The sequence below is a fragment of the Prosopis cineraria genome, unplaced genomic scaffold (assembly GCF_029017545.1).
Source record: "Prosopis cineraria cultivar Desert tree isolate PC_DT_omini unplaced genomic scaffold, ASM2901754v1 PC941, whole genome shotgun sequence".
Classification (NCBI taxonomy): Eukaryota; Viridiplantae; Streptophyta; class Magnoliopsida; order Fabales; family Fabaceae; genus Prosopis; species Prosopis cineraria.
The window spans coordinates 17984-38831 of record NW_026556266.1 but is presented as its reverse complement, the minus strand read 5'-3'; the positions used below and the strand labels follow the sequence as shown (position 1 = coordinate 38831).

At 33.5% G+C, this 20848-nt stretch overlaps 2 protein-coding genes and 1 pseudogene across 2 annotated transcripts; all 3 read right to left on the bottom strand.

Annotated features, from left to right (window-relative positions):
* Nucleotides 1-28: 28 nt before the first annotated feature.
* Nucleotides 29-3639, bottom strand: LOC129298863 (uncharacterized; annotated as a pseudogene).
* Nucleotides 3640-5738: 2099 nt separating this feature from the next.
* Nucleotides 5739-8597, bottom strand: LOC129298862 (beta-1,2-xylosyltransferase-like). The gene is made up of 4 exons (XM_054937311.1): nucleotides 7823-8597; nucleotides 7116-7265; nucleotides 6003-6877; nucleotides 5739-5922 (listed from the first exon to the last, which is right to left on the bottom strand). Exons 1-3 carry the CDS (start codon nucleotides 8474-8476, stop codon nucleotides 6155-6157), a joined length of 1527 nt encoding a protein of 508 aa, XP_054793286.1. The 5' UTR covers nucleotides 8477-8597; the 3' UTR covers nucleotides 5739-5922; nucleotides 6003-6154.
* A 7216-nt stretch (nucleotides 8598-15813) lies between these two features.
* LOC129298864 (pirin-like protein At1g50590) lies at nucleotides 15814-20201 on the bottom strand. Its single transcript, XM_054937312.1, has 6 exons — nucleotides 19964-20201; nucleotides 19602-19651; nucleotides 19458-19496; nucleotides 19323-19351; nucleotides 17856-18022; nucleotides 15814-16438 (listed from the first exon to the last, which is right to left on the bottom strand). Exons 1-6 carry the CDS (start codon nucleotides 20050-20052, stop codon nucleotides 15928-15930), a joined length of 885 nt encoding a protein of 294 aa, XP_054793287.1. The 5' UTR covers nucleotides 20053-20201; the 3' UTR covers nucleotides 15814-15927.
* Between the last annotated feature and the right edge of the window lie 647 nt (nucleotides 20202-20848).

Below are 20848 nucleotides of genomic sequence, written 5' to 3'. Positions count from 1 at the left end.
CCTGAGGAAATCTTCTTCAGCATAGTACGGGTTATATTGATAGAAAATGAAGAAGCTACAGAGGAAAATAAAGCCAATGCATCTGAGACAGCAAACACCAATGAATGCTTTATCCCTCAAGAATATTGGGATTCCTTGTCCTGGTCATTGCCTCCAGGTACCGTGATATTAGCAGCAAAAGCAACTGTTGGCAATAAGAGCTGCCACTAACATAGATGAGTTTGAAGTATCTTTCATCCACTTCTCTCCCCGTGTCAAGCAAACCCTTATGCTCATCCTTGAATAACTGCCAAGCTGTTTCCCCATCCTGGTTTTTAACTTGTTTATGAAGAGGATGATCCAATTTCTCCACTTCCTGCAAGAGCAATGCGATGCAAGAAGTGATTTGGATTTGTACGCGGCCAATCAAAGAACTAAGGATCTAATTATGAATTTGCCAAACAAAAAAAAAAGGTTTTATGCTTAGGGTTTTATTAGCCAGAATCCACATTCCTTTGATAATTGACTCACATTTGGTCTTTGACATTGGGGACTCAGTTTCTTTTATTTAATTTTAATTCCCTTCTTGTTCTGCATGAAAGGGATTATCCCATTGTCGGTATCTGTACGAAATTAAACTTTGAAAGCCGCAAGGAGGTGAATTATAATAAGATGAAGCATACCTAAACCATTGTAACTCTTTTTGCATCTGAAATGCTGCACCAGAAATTGAGGCCAGCTGAGGAGAAGAGTCAACCTTGCTGCAAGATGTGATGTGGTATTTTGTGATTCATCTACCACCAAAACTAATAGCTTACCGATTGGCATCTTACACAAAAGGCTAAAGACCTTTTCTTGCCGATTCTTGATGGCAACTTGCATTATATATCCTTCATATGGCATTTTAGTCCAAATCAAATCAGGAAAGAACTGGAAATATATCCTTAAAATTTCAACTATCCCAGATGATATGGTATTGTACAAAATGTCTGCACTGATGAAAGACTGCCAGAATAGCGAGCTGTTCATGATCAAAGCTTGTGAACAAACATACTCTACCAATCTTAGAGCAGATTTATGTCTCAACTTTGTGTCTCTTACTAGCTTTATGCGTGGAACTGCAGGTAAAATTTAGTTACGTAGAAAAGTGAGGCTAAGAATGGATCTTGAGGATCTCTCAAAATGTGCTTCTATTACAATAAAACATACCCAGCTTCTCAATAGCTTTCCAGATGAAACCTTTGTTTGATGTGTCATGAAGATCCTTCAAATCTCCTCTTGGCTGTAAATGATCAAGTTCCACTGAAACAACTAATGTAACGGTAGAATAAGAAAATTAAATTTCGTGAAAGACAAGGACCAAAATGAAGCTTGGAATGAGAGAAGAATTTTGCCAAAATGGGTACTTACAGTGGTAAATGAAGCTTCCCAAAAGCCCAAGCTCACTTCCACTTTGGAAGTCTGAGGGCATTTTCGACAAGACATTAAATATAACACTCCCATTTGAGTCTGCCATGGTGGCCAAGTTGGGATAGCGCTGAAGAAGAAACAGAGTGATATCTGCGCACTAGAAAGAAGCATAATTATTGAAAAGAAACAAGAGAGTATGAGACTACAGGAGTTGAATAGTTTGATGAGCTTGTACATTAGTCTGCCTTTTAGCCCAGCATAAAATGCTAGCTTTGCAATCAGTCACTGAAAAACTACATAAATTTGCCTTCTGCTGAAGTTAAATTCCAGATTTGGTCAAATCTCAAAAAATGGATAATTATTCTATCATGGTCCTAAAAAATTATGTTAATGGTTGGTATGAAATATACTACAAGGCCTACAAGTCAAGTACACCTTCTCATCTAATCAGTCTCAACATGAGTCCATGCTGAATGAGTGTAGCACGATCATATTTGAAAAAAAAAAAAAACATGAGTCCAACCATACTGAAACATCACTAAAAGGAAATTGTTGTCTCAGTCAACATTTGTTTTGATAACCATTGATGACTTAACTGCTGTCAATGTTGGTTAGTGTTAACATAAGATAACATGTTAACAATAGTCCAAAATTGTCTCCATCACACTATTCACATCAACCAGACATTCTGAAAACATAAATAGCCAAATATATACTGAAAAAGTTTAATTACCATGAAATCCTGCAGCAGTAAGCAAAGCAACAAGACGACTAGCTGAAGGACCAGAGAATGGGCAAGCAGGTCTCTCATCTGTAGTAACCAAAGCAAGGTACCATACCAACTCTCTTACTTGTAGAAGAAGTAATTGCATAGACAAGAGGAGAGAATCCTTCAAAATCAGTTATTTGTGTCACAGAAGGATTCTTGGTCACCAATGCCTTGGCTGCTGTTGCATTTCCACCCAATGCAACATAGTGCAGGGCAGTACATCCCATCAAGTCTACCTCGGCAAGCGCTTCTACAGGCATTTGCTGCACCAACTTCTCCACAAGTTTCCACTGCCCTGCTATGGCTGCCACTTGTAGTGCAGTCCTAGAAATTGTGGTGATCTTTGCTGTCAATGCATTTGGATCATGCTCGATGAACGCCCTCACAGATTCCCAATCACCTTTGAGTGTTGCTAGGTGCAATGGGCGGTAGTAATTGTGGTTAAATCCCCTAGCTTTTGGCAATAGTAGAAGCAAAATGTGAATTCATATTAAAACAAGAAAAATTCAAGACTCAAAGAAATTACTCAAATAGCCATGTCATGTAGTATATATTTTAAAATCTAAAATGCAAGTCATGAATATTGCTGTAGAAGTGTCAGCATCAAGTATGCAGGTGAAGAACAACTGAACAGACTCTTAACATAAAAACCAAATTTGCAGGTATAAATATAACCTTTTCAACTAAAGAGGGACCCTAGTAGTAGTAGAAGTATCACCTTTTCAAGTAAGGAAGGACCCTACTGAAACCTTCGACCAACTAAGGCATAGCCCTCAGAGCTTAAGTGGAATTCAATTATAAAGAAGAGCCCAGAACAAAGTAAGTTATTGCTGTCAGATAGTACTCTACCTGTCTCACCCTTCTCATTCTGGACTGGGCTAGGGGAAACGAAACAAAACAAAAAGAAAGAAAGAAATATCTTTTTATCGTATTCATTCTCCTAAAATTTGTTCTACCCAACTTTTCTACCAATCCATATCTTCGCGGTAAGAGCTACTTTACTTATCTTAGATTCGTTCAACGTAATGAGTTCAAAAGTGACTACTTTGAAACACCCATACTTCAAAAACACAGCCGATTGTGGACATTGCATTGCATTATGACATTGTGTTTGTGTGTTGGATTCGAGGTTCACAAAATTTGTTTGGGACCTGAATGACATGTATAAGAGGACTTTCACATACCGAACTCAGTAATAGCATCCTTGACCTCGTTCGAAGAAACCAAACGTGATTCTGGAAATGCCATCTTCTGCTGATTTCAGAGCTTACGCTTGGCCTTGCAGGCTTCAACGCCGCAACGACAGCTCAAGGAGGTGAATGTGGAAGATTTATTACAATAAACTACAGCCAAAGAAGAAAGATGCTTCCTTCCCGACAACGCAAGGTTGATGTTCTCTTTTTCAACCTTTTCTCAAAGTGCTGAGTCAGCAAATCAGAGTGTTTCATGGGACAAGTCTATGTGGCCAAGCAAAGCAAGACATACTAGAACTAGCATTTATTCTCTCCTCTTTTGTATTTTAGGTTCCCCAGCAACTGATCAAGAGTCCCTCCGTTCTTTTTCCTTCATTTTTTTTTTTTTTTTTTTTCATTCTCACCATTCAAATTTTTTTATTAAATAATTTTTTTAAATAATAAAATTAATGAATGATAGAAATGGAAGAAATGGAGAGAAATAAAAAAAAAAAAAGTGAGGTCCCCCAACCCCCCCCAAAAAAAAAAACAAAAGAAAACCCTTGATTCTTCTCATTCTTCTTTCTTCTTCCCCTCCTCCTCCTTTTGAGGTACAATGGCAAGCAAGAGCTTGAATGAAAGAAAAACTAGGAACTCCGTCCTACACAGCAGTAAAAACAAAACACAAGCAGATAGATGAGACCGAGCCAAAAGCCTTATAAGGGAGAAATCTTTCCGAACAATGCGGATAGACATTTTTTATTCCAGTGCATTGTTTTTTCGGTTCTTCAAAAAAAAAACAAAAACAAAAAAGATTGTTTGAATTAACATTTGCTTATATAATATATATATATATATATATATATATTGTCAGAGTCCTGGACAAATTTTACTTTTTATACAATGTAGAGTTAGGATTTAATTTCTATTATCATAATAAATGCCGTTAAACAATTCAAAATTAAGTTTTATTTTTTAATATTATAGGAATAATTATGCCATCTAATTTAGAGAATTGAATTTTTTTTAAACGTCAAATATATATTTTTCTGGCCATAAAAATATTTTATTTCAATGTTTCAAAAATAAATTAAATATCTTTTTATACATTGCACAAATAGTCTGATTTGTATAATCTTTATGCTATTAATATTAATTAATATAAAGGAGAAATAATTCAATCCCAAAAGGAGAATTAATGACACTTTGATCCTGATAATTTTTTTAAAAAAATAGTTATAAATAGCTATTTAATTAATTACAAATTCATGAATTATAATTTTAAACAGGAAAAATAATAATAAAATCCCTTATTATTATATAAATGATAATTTGATCTCTTAAAATATCATAATACTAATAAAGTTTTTAAGAACCTCTTTACCAATAACTTTTGTTTAAAAAAAAAGATTATTTCATCCTTATTAACAAGTTGTAATTTCTTATTCAATATTTGTGATTCTTTGAAGAAAAGTTTTGATTCTTTAAATAAAATTGTGAATAAAATTTATTATTTTGAGAACTTGTTTTTCAATAATAGAAATATAGAATTGATAAATTATGATTTTTTATTCAATTCTTGCAATTCATATAATAAAAGTTGTGATTTTTTAAATAAAATTTATAATTGAGGGCTTTTTTTTAATAACAAAAATTACGATTCACAAGTTATAATATTTTAAAACTCTTAAGATTTACGAAATAAAAGTTATAATTGAATTTTGCTATTTTTAATAAAAATAAAATAGTCTTTTTTAAAAAAAATAATTGACAAAAAGCTTTTAAGGACTTTATTAGTATTATAATTTTTAAACGATCGAATTATTATTTACATAATTTAAAAAAAATTTATTATATTTTTTTTCATTTAAATAAGACATTTAAGGCATGTATTTTCTCCTTTTAACCTTCAGTTTCAGCTTTCTGGTCCCATTTGCAACTGTCTAATTTAATTAATATTTATATTTATCTAAAAAAATTGTCAAAGGCCTAGCAGCTTAACTGATTTCACTTTATTTAAAACATATAAAATATTTTTGAAAGGTTAAATATTTAAAATATAAAACGTTTTAGTATTTAAAGATATAATCATTGCATGTTTTAAAAAAATATTCTTATTAAATAATTACTTTATATTTATTTCAGAATAAAACACCTTATTATATAAAATAAATATGAAAAAATAATGTTAATTTAAAAATAAGTAACTACTTTATTAAAAGTAAAATTTAATTAAAATACTTTTTATTTTTTAATAAAAGGAGTGTTAATTTTTTCTTCTGCTTATCATTGCCTCCATATAATTTCCCATTGTTTCCACAACAACGTTTGAAGCATCGTAAGCTTCAATAATATTGGCTCACGATTTACGAATAAGTTTCAACCAATTCACACGTATTGTTCATATATCGATTTAACTGTATTGATTTGATTTGATTTTCAACTTTTTCGTCCAGTTCATCTTTACACTTCTTATTTTGCAACACAAAATTCTCTACAAATTCAAAATGAAAAAAAATCAAATGCAATAATTTTTTTAATCTTCAGTATTAGATTCTCCAATTAACACCTTCTGTTCCCGACGAACATACCCTGAAAAAAAAAAGCAATAATCTAACGTAATATACAGCCAAGAATCAATATACAAAGAATGATGCTGCAAGATAACATACCCCATTGTGGCTGTTTTTGTAAAACCATTATCAAACACGAGCGGCTTTGCTAAGTTAGACTCCATTTTCGTATATCTTCAAACTACACATAGCAGCTATAGCTCTGCCTGCCAGTAGCAAAACTGACTCTACAGTCCAAAACAACCAAAATTTTAGCATCCAAGGCCTTTCATTATCCTGCTCAGCTCATTGATAACATCCTGAGGATTTGCATATGAACCAGAAAGGTTTATAGCATGGTATTCCAGCCCTTTCCACCTGGAGATCAACTGAAAATGTGGACGCCTGAATTGGCTGCTAATTATCTCAAGAATCACAGTTTTAGGCAATGCGGATACAATGTGAGTAAGACCAGCACCATGAGCACCAATGATCACCGATGCATCTTGAATGGCTTGGACCTGTTCTTTCATAGACATGTGCGCAAACAATCCATTCACAAGGTTAAGTTTGCATCCTTCATAGCTGGATGCCCAGCTCTTCAAGGAGTTAAAGACTTGTGCCTCATTAGTAAGCCTTGACTCGACTTTGCCACCATGGCGAGGATGAGCTAAATAATCTTCCCGGCGAACAAAAAGGACATTGTGACCAGAGGTTGGCTTTCTGATGTGGTGTTGGTTTAAGGGCAACTCAAAAGCTGCTCTGATCATCTCTCCGAACTCAGATATACGTGCAGTTTTGAGATTATCAGGGTTATGCCATAGATGAAGTGCAGATGCTCCATCACAATTTATAGATTCTGTTAGACCTTTAAACAGCGCGGTTTCATATCCCAAAGGTGAGAGAATAGCATGGTGAAAACAAACAGAACCACTGTGGTTTTTAGCATAGTTGATACTTGAGAATAATGCTTTCCATGTCTCTTCCAGGGGTGACTGAAATGTTTTACAATAGGAGGAAAGTAGTGAATCCAAAGATTTTAACCAATTGTGTGGAAGATGAAAAAACAAATCAATTATTTCACAGTAGGAGGAAACTAGAGAATACTTTGAAAATGCAGAAGTAAATTTACAAAATGTATAGTTAAAAAAAAAAAAAAAACACAAATCTCAAGCAGGCAATGGCATAAGAACTATTAACTGGAAAGATAACGATCAATCTGATTATGCATACCATGCAGTGGCCGTCTACAAAGATCAAACGAGGTCGATTCGGCAGGCCAGTGACTCTAGAAGAAACATATGCACTGTACCAGTCTGTAATAGTGTGAAAAAGATTTGCATACTCAAAGCGAGTCACAAGAAGTGTTGGCTCCTCAATCCACTGCAAGTTCATACATTCATGTTAGAATCAGGCAAGCAGAAGCCAAGCAACAAGAGATAAACATGAGACTAAAGTTCAGCTCATCAGAGGGATAAAGTTCAACAAGGCAGAAATTAACACAAACAGCAGTTTTAACTTCCTCACTCAGAGGAGCTTGACCAACTTTGACTCGTCATTCCACTGTATCCTCATTGATCAGGTCCAACGAAAGTTCAATACTTTTATGTGTTCAACGGGCACTGAACATACTGAAGCCAGATTCAGATTTAAAATACCGATTTCCATGTTTGGCATTGCTAAATGATAGGTATGCAAAAGGCTTGAATAAGTTTTAGGACATGGTGTTAGTATTATTAGAAGTCCCAATTTGATCCCTCTACTAAAAACTGAATCAGTACTGCCTTTCAACATATTGAAATCAAAATTTACAATCACCATTTGCGATGACATTCAGAATTAAATAAACACCATTTGGGGCATGTGGGATGACAACAATGTAATCACACATTGCTCATAAAGTTAGAACAAAGAAGTGAAAACCAATTAATCCCTATAACCTCATCGCAAGCGAAGTCCTTCTCACCAACTACCCTGATCGAACTGATCAAATCGCGCATTGTATGCCTCAGAACTTCGCCTTGAGGCACATACTGATCCAAGAACTCGTGGCTCACGAGCTGCTTCTCTTCACTAAGCCCTTTCCCTCCAAGAACCTCAAAAGCACCGTTCTGAAACACAGGAAGCTCATCCTCCTCTTTCCTCCCCAAGACCTCCTTCAAGTTCTCGCCTCCCATTGACATCTGTATTCTCTCTGGCACCATCCGAAGCTTCCCTCCCTCACATATCGAGCTCCGCAATGTATCGCTGTACCAACAACGAAACCATCCGCCGCCGCCGCCGCCGCCGGAACTGTTGGAGAGAGCACTGGAGGAAAGGAGATCATGGCGGTGGATGAAGCCGTTGCCAAAATAGGCTTCGCAGGAGCGGAAATCTACAGAGTTGGTGGGTGGTTGGGTCCAAGGGAGGTAAGAGGGAAGGATCGGCCAAGATTTCAGGAATTGGGTTTGGGTTCGAAGATGATGCAGCAAGGGACGGGGAAGGGAATGTTTGGTGGAGGAGTAGTAGGAGGTGAAGTAGAGGAAGAGGGAGAGGGAATTGAGGATGAAGAGGAGGATGATGATCTTCAGAAGATTAGTGTTTCTTCTGTTCATGGCTTCTCTGTCTCTCTCTCCCCCCTTCCCTTCTCTTGAATCTCCTCTCTCTCCTCTCAGTTTTTTACTTTTTCCGATCGCGGTGGTGAGGATCAACGCAAGTCGTCTGAAAGAAAATTCTGGTTTGACTCACCGAATAAAGGAAGGACGGTAGCGGTGGACGCGCCTTTGTGCATTTCTCAGCCGGACAGAAACAAATAGTGTGTTGCCACGTATGTGATGTCAGGTTTTTTTTCCTTCTCGGCAACAGATTTTTGCGTGATTTAGTATTGAGTAGGGCTGTGCAAAAGTCTCGTGATCTCATTCGGTTCGGTCCGATCCACAAAAATCCGATCTTATCCAATCCTGTAAAATGCTGGTCTTATAAGACCAAAAAAACTAAAAAGATAGGACTGATTTTTCGGGTAAAACCAGACTAGAGACCAAGCATGTGGATAAGGTGGTCCGGTTTGGTCCTATATAATTATTTTAATATAATTAAAATTAATTTATAAATTATTAATTAATAAGCCTTAAAAAAAAGTCTTAATCCTGCCTTGCACTTTGCACTCTAATAAAAAAAAAAAACCTCAACACTGTTACTCAACAGCACTTAGCGTCTCAGCCATTCACTCAACGTTGCTTGAGTTGCTCTCATTCTCAATTTCTTCAATGCGCCAAAGCCCTAGCCCCTGCCTTGCACTTTGCACTCTGATCTTGATCTGTTCGAACTTTGAAGGAACATGTCTGTGGGTTGATTTTTATTACTTCTGTTCTTGCTGCTGATTTTTTCCTCTGGTCTATTTTCGGTCTTTCCTCTGATTTTTTATTGAAATTATGTATTTAAATCATTTAGAGTTTGGACTGTAACTAAAATTTTATCTTCTTGGTGTTAGAAATTATTATGGATTTATTATGATTATAAGTGTTTTTATTATCTTAATTGAGTTTGTTAACTTGAAATAGATTATTGGTCATCATAAAGAAAAAAAAAAAAAAGGCCAAGTGAGTATTGGACTAACAGGACCAGTCTCCCAGTCCTATGGACCAAATCCAGTCTTGTTAATCTCGAGTTTTCACAGGACCAGACCGGACTATGGGTTATCTAACCCAGTCCTTTTCATGAAAAGGACCAGACTCTGGATTAGGCTAAAGTTCAATCTTATTTAGTCTTTTGTGTAGACCTAATACTGAGGACTGACCAGTGACCATATATCATCTTGTCCATTTTTTTCCCCAAAAAAAAAAATAGAGAGAGAAAATATCATTTTGTCCAGTAAAATTTAAAACATATAACTATAAATATAAATTAGTTTTTTAATTAAAAAAATAAAAAGATACTCTATTTTAAAATATAATACATAAAATTTTATTTAATTAAATTAGTAAAAAATATTTTTATTAGATAAAGATGTGGTGTGCCCATAGTTCGGGCTGATTTAATACAGTAATTATTAAGCCTACTGCGGCCTTTTTTTTTTTTTTTTTTAAGTCAAGGTCATTTAACACGAGGAGAAATTAAGGATCTGGGGTAGACTAGATATGTTGAATAACATTCAATATTTAATTAATGTTAACTTTTTAATACTTTCTTCCCCTGCCCCTTATAAATACTATATAATACCCAGTCGTTAGAAATTTGGGAATAAAAAAAGTTGTTTATCCTATCCGTTCAAAATATAAACTATATTTTAATTCTTTAACTTTCAATTAAGTTTTATTTTGGTTTTCCAATTTTATAAATTATCTTTTCAATCATTCATAGGTTAGTTCCATTAAAAAAAGTTTACATTAAATTATTAAATATTAAGAAATATTATTAAATATTGACATATTAATTTTAATTTTTTTAAATTAATAATAATTAGTATAAAAATAATTATTTGAAACCAATTTTATTAATGTTAAAAGATTAAAAATATACTTTATAAAATAAAGAAATCAAGTTAAAACCAATATTTTTTAACTAGCTAATGACCTAATGTTAGTAAAAATATAAAATACTTTGTAAAATGCGAACAGTATTAAATTCTTTTTCCACAAATACTCTTATTCATTGGATCGTAGAGAAATATCATATATAAAAAAAGGTTTAAGTACACATTTAATTTTGTAACTTTAATATTTCATTTTAATCTTTTAATTTTATAAATTTTTTTAAATCCTTTAATACTAATATTGTTAGTTTATTCTAACAAATTTTTCATTAAATTTTTAAATATTAATAAAATATTTTTAAATATTAAAATATTAAGTTTATTTTTTTTAAAATAACAGTAATTGATACAAAATATAATCATTTAAAACTAATGATGTTAGGATTGAAAAACTAAAAAGATACTTTACAAGAATAAAAGATTAAATTAAAATCTTATATAAAATTATAGGATTAAAAATATACTTTAGACATATTTATTTTAGTTGAAAGGTAATCTTGAAGGGTAGTGATAATTTTTTTTAGGTAAAAGGTACTTTTGGTTTTCCAATTTTATATAAGATTTCTGTTTAATTTCTTAATTTCATAAAATACTTTTCAATCTTCTCACCCTAACACGATAAGTTAACAAATAATTACTTTTGTATAAATTATTATTATTTTAAAAAATTAATTTTAATATGTCAACATGTCAAAATTTTGTGAATATTTAGAAGTTTAATGTAAAAATTTTTCAATGAAACCACAAGTATTAGGAATAAAAAGCTGAAAAACTTTTTATCACATTAAAGAATCAAAATAAAAATACTAAAGTACACTTTAATAACTGTTTTTATTATTTTTAACTATTTTTTAATCATTATGAAATAGTTAAAAATGTCCAAAACATTTTATGATGGTAAAATAATTCATAAGGAGTTTTGGAAAAAATAATTAAATAGGAGTATATGTGAAAAATTTTCATAATATATTTTAAAAATTTTGAATTAGGTCTTATCAAAAGTAACAAGCGCTCAAAAAAATTGAGCACTCTCTCGAAATAAGGAGGGAGCATTACGTTTTTTAAAACAAATTAACCATTCAATCTAATTGAATTAATAGTTTGCCTCAGGGTCATTTTTTTCCTCATCCAATTAAGTATCCTAATTATCTTCAAATATTCCGACCAAAAATACTTACCAAAACAATTTTTTTTATTTTTCTTTTTTTAAGAAAACAGTTTTTGAAATCAGTCAAACAATCCCTTAATCTCTTTATATCATATTTTACTTTCTACCGTCAACATGTGCATGCCATGTACAAACTTCAAGTTTCATCTTCTGATGTTAGACTTCATGGGAAATCCTGATTCAGAAGGACCTGTTTCATGTCAAGATGAGGTAAATTAATGGCTCGATCATACCAAAAAGTGCCAGTCTCCCTCTGATCTTCCGCCGTGAATAGAAGAAGTAACTCACAGATACTTCATTGATTTGATTCAATCCGGTTTCTTCAAGTTTAAACAATTTAAGAAGCTGATGTTAGCCTAAATAACTCTTGAACCTGATTTAACTCCTTCTATGACATCAAAACAAAAACCCACCTAGAATATTAGTTAAGCAGTCAGGGACACCACTCATAATCAAGAACAAAGGCAATACCAGAAAACATTAAAATAACCTAACAATTAGGTAGCCTGAAATGAAACTGATTTATTACTTCACTATTGAGATACACGCTCTATGAACTGAAAAAGAGTGAAGAACAAACCCCCAAGACAGTCTGTTCTTTAGAAGGTCTTGCATCAGAAGAAAATCACATGCCTTAGATGCATGCCCAGCCCAGAATTACTTTATTAATCTCTGCCACTTAGAAGATGCTTTATTCATAAAGAAGCAGTTTTTCACTCGTTTTCCCCACATTGATCTCCTGAGGATACTGTTTGGTATATCAGTAAATTATGCCCCTGGACGTCTTTTATTTTTATTTTTATTTTTTTATTAGTCTTATAAAACGATTGTGCGAAACCTATATTTGCCATCTTAACATGTTTCACTTTCATATGCATTAAATGGAACTTAAGGCAGAAGTTCTGAGAAATAAAGAGTGAAGACTGAAAGCAGGCATGCAGCTCCCAACATATCAATATTGTTTGCTTTGACTAAGGATAACTAAAAACTGATACAGGCACAGCCCCGTCCAAGCTGTGTAACATGAAAATTAATATCTTCAGAAAGTTTCCCCTAACTTGTCGGTGACTAACCCTCTCACAACTCACAGGATCCGCCTTCTTAAACCACTCAAATTGCAGAACCAACAAATGAATTACAGGTTATAAGCTTCATACCTGTTTCTCACTTCCCACAGATGCTGGAAGTGCTGCAAACAAAGCATCAAGCTGCAGAAGATACAGCCGTTCAGTGGACCGCTGAGGAACAATGCGAAAAAAATATTTTGGAGGGTTCATAATGAAGTCAGAAGGCAGGTAAGAGAATCAGCAATCAAGCACCCTTTTCCCACACTTTTCCAAAACCAGGATCGCATCAGTCGGCCTTTGAGAGAACCATGGAAATGGATTCCACACCCATTTCCCCAACTATTATGACAATTACATCCTTCTTCCCCGAAGATAAGAGAAATGTTCTTTCCAAAATAAACAGTGCCATATCATACGGCAAGTGGCGACTAACTTGTCCTCTAGAACATATATTGAAACGACTCCTAATAGAAGCCCTCCATGTGTCAAGCACTGACACTTGGACAAGTTTGGACAGTATTCTTCGGAAAACAAAAGGTAAAAATAAAACATTACTGCCAGCTTAGTAGCCTTTACCAAAGAAGCACTCATTTGAAAAGGGTTAGCATCTCTTGGAATTGTCTCAATGGTATCAAAAGTTCGGTTCACAATCAAATTAACTTGTTTTTGTAATTGAAAGATTATATCCATTACAACAACCACTTCCAGGATGAGTCATTTTACCTAGTAATATTAAACTGCAACAGAGTAAACACGGGTGATAATTAACGTGGATGTATATCTACATTTGTGTGATGTGAGCATGCGCAAATATATTAAAATTACAAGTTCAAAAGCAAGCTGCATGATAAGGTGAAAAGACACAATCTTCTGGTACTATATACAGCAGATGAGATCATAAAAAACTGATGGACATGCTCCTGAATGTTCAAAACTTCAATAAAGACACACACAAAGAAGGATAGACTTGTTGAAGGGCAAGGACCTTAAAAGTGGCATAGTGCCACAGTCATGTGTATGTTCACAATTGGAAAGTCATAATATTAGGACAGGACATTATGAATAATTTAAAACGAGTCAGGATCTTAAAATTTTGAAGTAAAATATCTAGCGTGAATTTAAGAAAAACATCGTAGAGTGAGAGAGGAAGGTACTGCTAGTTTCCCGTAACTACACAACCTTATAAAGAAATTGAAAAATTCCAACTCCCAATTTGTCATCCAGATTTTAGTTAACTTAAGAAACATATAAATTAGACTCATAATAGAAGATTAGTGACCCGTATAGGCTATATCGCATCAGAATAAGTATAGAGGAAACCGTAAAATTCCAATCCTATAAACAGTTTGCAAAACTAAAGATGCTCGAGTGACGCAGATTTATCAGGAATGGAATTACTGGACAATCAAGTAAGAAGAATCCCAGAAATAGAAGGAGTCACTCCAGCTAAAGAAGAGCATAAAATATTTGATTTCAGAGGTACCACTTACTTACGGCACTCAAATATAATAAGCTAGAATATGAATCTGAAAATAAAACTTTAAATTGGTTAGATTAGGGATTTCAGGATCAAGAAATACAATTTCGTATCGTACCCTTATCTCACGATTCAGTTGATAGTTTCGATTTTGCAATTCACTGAAGTGAGAATATGTAGAAATTTCAACACTCCATCGCGTGATTGAAAAAAGCAAGATACGTAAAACCGGACCGGTCATTAAACCGGTCATGGCACTGGGTCACGGGTTAGTGGTTCAATCAGGGTTGAACCGGGGGTTGAACCGGTGGCAAACCGGTCATGATTAAAATAATACAATTTAAATAAAAAGACATTAATTATAAAAACATTCAACTAAATCCAACCACTCAAAAGTCTAACAATAATAAAATACTATATTTTTGGACTTAGCATGCTCTATCTCTAATTTTTTATTTTTTGACTTTAATTTTACTTTTTTTTGTTATTTTTTTCCGAACTCAGAGCTCTGAAAAATTAAAAATGAAAAAAAAAATCAAAAACGACGTCGTTTTGGAGTAAAAGCCTGAAAAAATATTAACCCGGTTAACCCAGTCAACTCACCGGGTTATCCGGGTTATACCGGGTTGAACCCGAGTTGACCGGGTTACACCGGTTCACTCCCTCACCGGGTTAAGTGCAAACCCAGACCGGACAGGGGACCGGTTCACCGGTTTCCGGGTTGACCCGACCGGTCCGGTCCGGTTTTCAATACCATGGAAAAAAGTAAAACATTGATCAAATAATCGCATCATGCGGAGTAGCTAAGCATAACGTTGAAAGTTGAAACTAAAATGTGAAGCGACTTATGAACGGCTAAGCGACTAATGTTAGGAAATGAAAGGTAGCTTAGCTAGGCTCTAACTAATTTACGAAACAAGACTTTTTTTTTTTTTTGCAGAATGGAATAGATTATCATACTTTTAGCTTGATTAATAATTAAATTACATTGACTCTGAGATGACTTGAATAGCTCATTTGGTTATATTTTGCGAGTAGTCTAAGTACATTATTCATGATTGTCAGTTTGTCACTAATATGATTTTTTTTTTTTGTAAAAGCTATATAGTTATGTAGATGTTAATAATTAATAATAATAGTAAAATGTTGTATCAAAAATAATCTAAGCTGTTCGTTACATTTTATAATGATATCCAACGTTCATTTTAAATTATATTTTAGGTACTTTTAATATTGTATTATTAAAATGAATGGCCAAGATCATTTAAAAAAGCTGATGAGCACAGAACACGTATTAAGGTCCATTCAATCAATTTTTTAGTATCATTTAAAATTTTATCTTTTTTTGTTCTTTAGTATTATTTGTATCAAATTTCTATATTCTTGGCCAGAAATTTTTCTTGGTTTTCTCCTTTTCACACGAGGTTCTATGGGATACATTAGCATGGGCTGAACATGTCAAATTCTGTCATAGATCATTGGTAAATAAAACAAAGAAGCTTAGATTGTTATGCAAAATTAGATTATCACTTGAAATACATCTTCATGAATGTAGACAAATGTGTAGATTGGTTTGCCTATCAGGCATTTTACAAGACTTTAAATATCAATATTTTTAATTATGCATTTTTAGAATTAAAAATTTGTTAAACTCTTACATTACTTGACCTTGTTATTTACTGCATGGTTTTCTGTGGCTTTTAAAAAGAAGAAGCAAGCAGCTCTAACTTTCGATTTCCAATGAGAGGTTTACAGCAGTTATTTCTATATCAATTTTTTTCCTGCTCTATAACTAAATTCCAAATGAAACCAACAAAAAAAAACTAAAAACCAAAACCAATTGCAGCTTCAGATCTCCAATGGCTAGCCTTCTCAAACCCATTAACACAGTTCTCAAAATCACTCACAGTTTGATCAATCTCCTCTTGAGTGTTCATCACAAACGGTCCAAACTGTACCAGAGGCTCACCCAACGGTTCACCCCCAACCAAAATGAACCGAACCACCTTACTGCTAGACCTATTCCAAGCCTCCAAGCAATTCCCAGAAGAACCAAGAAGAAGAATGTGATGTGAAGTCACAGGCTGAGATTTAGGGCTGCCAAACACGCCCTCTCCTTCCAACACATAAACAAAGGCATTCCAAGACTCTGGTATGGGTTGTTGCAAGTGAGATCCTGGTTTGAGAGTGAAGTCTAAGTACATAGTTGGAGTCCTTGTTTGGATTGGAGACTTTGTTCCTAAGGCTTCACCAGCTATTACTCTCACTTTGATTCCATCTTTTGAAGCTTCTGCGATGTCCTTACTCAGCATCTCTTGATACCTTGGCTCAATCCTGTCAGACAGATCATGTTGGAACACAATGATTAGTTGGTTAAACCAAAGCTTAGCTTCTAAATTAAGGAACTTTTTGTTTGGTACGGATCAATTTGACGTGACAATCAAGGTTTTGTTAAATAAAGTTCTTTAAAAGTTAGTACAGAGTTTTGACTTAGGAATTAACGTTGTACATGTACTGTTAATAATTGCCAGAAAAAAATTTGACCAAAGAGAAAATTTAGGAGGAAAAAACAAAAATGGGGCCTGGTTAGAAATATGTTTTAGGAATAATTTTCTATTCTTCAGAATAAAAGAATAAAAAAATTTATTTGATAATATGTTTTTAAAAAATATTTTAGAGAATAAAAAAAATAATATTGTTTTGAAGAACGAAAAATAAAAATAATTTTCAAGTGTTCTAAGATTATTGTTTTGAGAACAAGGAAGAATAAAAAAATACTTATTTCATTATTTTTTTATTCTTAAAACATGTTTTATAAAATATCAATTTTCAAAATAATAAAATAAAAACAGTTTCAAACAACCCTAAGCCTTTTGTTTTTGTGTTTTGTTATTTTTCACATGAACAGTTTTCAAAAATTACATTAGATAATTCAAAAACCACAAAAGTTGAGAAACTGGGAGCACCAACGAACATGTTGTTCTTATTATTGAAGTTTCCACCATCGAGTATGGGTGAGGCATGTTGTTTCTGGTGGTGGCCATTTCCGATGGATATGCACTCTTGACATCACTGAGTGCTCTATTCTAAAGCACTTTGTATATGAAATGGTCCATGATGTGGAATCATGAGATAAAGTCTTGTGTGACACTGATCTTGACCTATTAACATGCATACATACATATACATATATATATTCCAAAGGTGTGAAACATGCACTTGACTTTTCCTTTGTACAAAAAGAACAGAATTTCTTTTTTGATTCCCCAGTATACGGCATCCAAAGTAACCCTCTAATCTAAAGCACTAATTAAAAAATACTGATGATGTGGAGTGACGTGACATATATGTCAGGACCCTAAATTATGATTTTGGTATTTCAATATTTTTTTAACTAAAGTCAACTAATAAAAAAATAATAATAGAATACGCCAACCATATATGTGCTGACTTATGAATAAACTTACTGCTAACCTTATCAGATAAGATTTTTTTTAAAAAAGACTTGTTTGTCCATTTATAATTGTTTGATCCATCAAAATTTTAAAACCATATTAATAGTTGAAGCTTGACAGTGGCGTTTTAATAGACTAAATGATCCGTTATTATACTACAGTTGTATCAACTTTAAAGTTTCAACGGATGTATTCTTGTTTAGAGGAGCTCCCTTATATGAAGGAAAGACAAGGCAATATATATATATATATATATAATAGACGTAAAGAAGAAGGAAGAAATTGAAAGAACTTACATTTTATATTTGGAAGGAAGGTTGATCCAAAGCTGCAGGCCCTTTTGGGTGCCTTGAGCTGCAGGCATCTCTGAGTGGACAATCCCTCTGCCTGCAGTCATCCACTGCAAATCACCAGCTTCTATCGTTCCCTTGTGACCTTCAAAATCTTCATGAGTCACAGCTCCCTGATCACACAAACATGTACACCGCAAATTATAATTGTATGTACATGATTAATGCTGCTATGTGGCTGAGATTTAATTAATTTGTCTTACTGAACTTGAAGGCCCCACATGTATTTAAAACAGAAAAACTCATTTTGACTCTTTTATATATATACTGTTGAATGGGCCAGCATTAAGAGGTTAGAGTCAGATCGAATCATGGTGCTTAAATTGACAAGGTTAAGTAAAAAGAGCTGCAAAATGACTATTAGTTACAACTTTTGGCCAACAGTAAGTGTCCGGCACAGCAATTGGTGTCAAATCTAGGGTTGTATATTTGAAACGCGAGGAGGGGGAAAAAAATATTGAAGGGCTGGCATCTTATCTGTCACATACTGATATAATTAAGTGCTTGTTTAATTTGGGCTTTTAATATCATAAAAGTCCTTTGGATAAATACACCTTTGCCAGATGTTATTTGGTTAATTAGTATTATGATATATTATTTAAAGTTCATTTGTAAGGGCCATTATAGATCATAAAGTACTCACAAAAACAACTCTAAGTAGAAAGAGTTCTGCCCTAACTATTTAGTTATAATTTTTGACTTGACCGTAAATGCCCAATTAAACATGTATGTGTATATATGCATGAATGTATGTATTTATGATTTCACAAACAAATACGTGTATGTGACGCATGCAGGGCGTAGACAACATAGTAACACAAAAGGCAAGCTGGAGTTTGTTATCCTGGCCAAGGAACAAGACAGCAACAAGTGGGGTCATATCTTTTTTTTTTCTTGCTTATGGAATCAGTTGTTGCTGGCACCTAGGTCAACTTTACATGGTTGTACTTTGGTAACTCTAATTAAAGAGGTTCATTTGGTATCCAGGCATAAAGTTATAGCTCGTAATTCATATGTTGCTGGCCAGCACACAGATGGCCACCAACAGAAATATCTGATATTTAGCAGATAACTAAAAAATTTCAACACCTAATATTGAACTAATAACTCACATATCATTGGTTCATTTTTAAAATTAAAAGCAAAACTTGATGTGAAAGAACATTAATTCTAATCATTTTTTCCCAGTTCCTACTCCCAAAACCTTCTTTCGTAACAAAGCTTGAGATGATACTGTAAAATTAGACTAGTTGGTTTGAAAGCCAAACACTTCATCTTTTATTTTTATTTTTTTCCTGACCCTTTTGTCATTCTGTTTTTGAAATCCCAGAAAAGGCAATGATGATATTAAGTTACATTTTTATAGGAAGCTTGAGTAAATTTATAAACTGAAATGATAAATTTGGTGTGTACCTGTAACATGTATGTGACAGTCTCAAATCCTGTAGAAAGAAAACACAGCAGAGAAGGAGAAGGCAGTCAGAATCTCAGAAGATTTTTGAGAACCAATACGAAATATTAATAACAGAGAAGAGAGAGCTTGCAAACCTCTATGTGGATGATCAGGAAATCCAGCAGGGGCAGTGACTGCAGAATTCAAATATTTTTATTCTTAGAAAAGGAAATCTGAGTCTTAATAACTATAAACAGATAGCTCTTTTTCTTTTTTCTGAAGAAAACAGAGATACCCACCTGAGAATTCATCCAATACAAGGAATGGATCAAAGTACTTCAGCTCAAACCTGAAAACAAAACCCAGAAACCTCATTAATCTAAGAAAAATCTCAAGTTTCTCAATGTTCAGTTGTTTCCATTGCAAACAGGAAGGAAAGATTCTGGACAAAACTTGAGTGGTCCTTGCTTCAAAGTTTTCCAATGAAATAAAAAGGACAACATGAAGAGAAACTTTATGAAAACATTGAATTAAACGACGTTTAACAATAAAATTTATACACAAAAATAAAAAAGAAGAATGTAACTAAAAACTGCATGTAATAAGCTCAAGCATGAAAAAACCCTGAAGCAGAAGAAGAATATAGCAATTATGTTGTTACCGTCCAATGCTTCTTCTAACAACGGCCCCAACACCTTCATGTTGAGGTCTGGCCAAGAACTTTCTGACTACAGGACGTGGTTCTGTCATCGAACTGCAAATTTATCTCAGTGGCATTTTGTAAAACAGTTGGGAAACAAACTTAAATTGTGAGGAGCTAAAGGAGGACACCGCAACATATATATAGAAGTGACGATGGAGGGTTGTGGCGTTTAGAGAGAGAGAGAGAGAGAGAGAGAGAGAGATTTTAAAGAAGAGAGAAGTTTGGCGGCCAAATAAGACATCCGAATAAATATGGAAATTGAAAGAGAGGAAGTTGGCTTGCTTGAGATTATGGGATTGAATTGAATTGAATTGAGGGACTTTTTGCTGATCCTTGTATCAACGTCAGCATAACGTCCTCATGATGTTGCTTCCTGGCAATCACAATCTCAGCCGCTGCATGAATGCCACGTGTCAGTACGGAAAATGGAAGAATAATAGTTACTCGAGTGATTGAATCAATAACGCTTTTGCTCCCTGATAATTTTTTTTTAACAAAATAAATTTAAAATGTAGATTTAAGTAATTGTAAATTTAGAAGTTTTAATTATAAATAAAATATTTAAATTTTAAATGCAATTCTTATATTATAATTGAGATTTTTATTTATAACTGTTTAAATTAATATTTATAACTCAGTTTTTTGAAAATTTTGTGAAAACTTAATTGTTATTTGCATGGATTCAATACACCATGTCATCCATGCTACATCCAATTGAAGCATGCTGTGCTAAATGACTATAAATATAAATTAATTATGACATCAGGGCTTGGTTTAAATATGGAGAAAAGAGTGGAGGAAAAACAAGGAAGAGATAAAACCAAAACAAAAATTTTCTAAAAA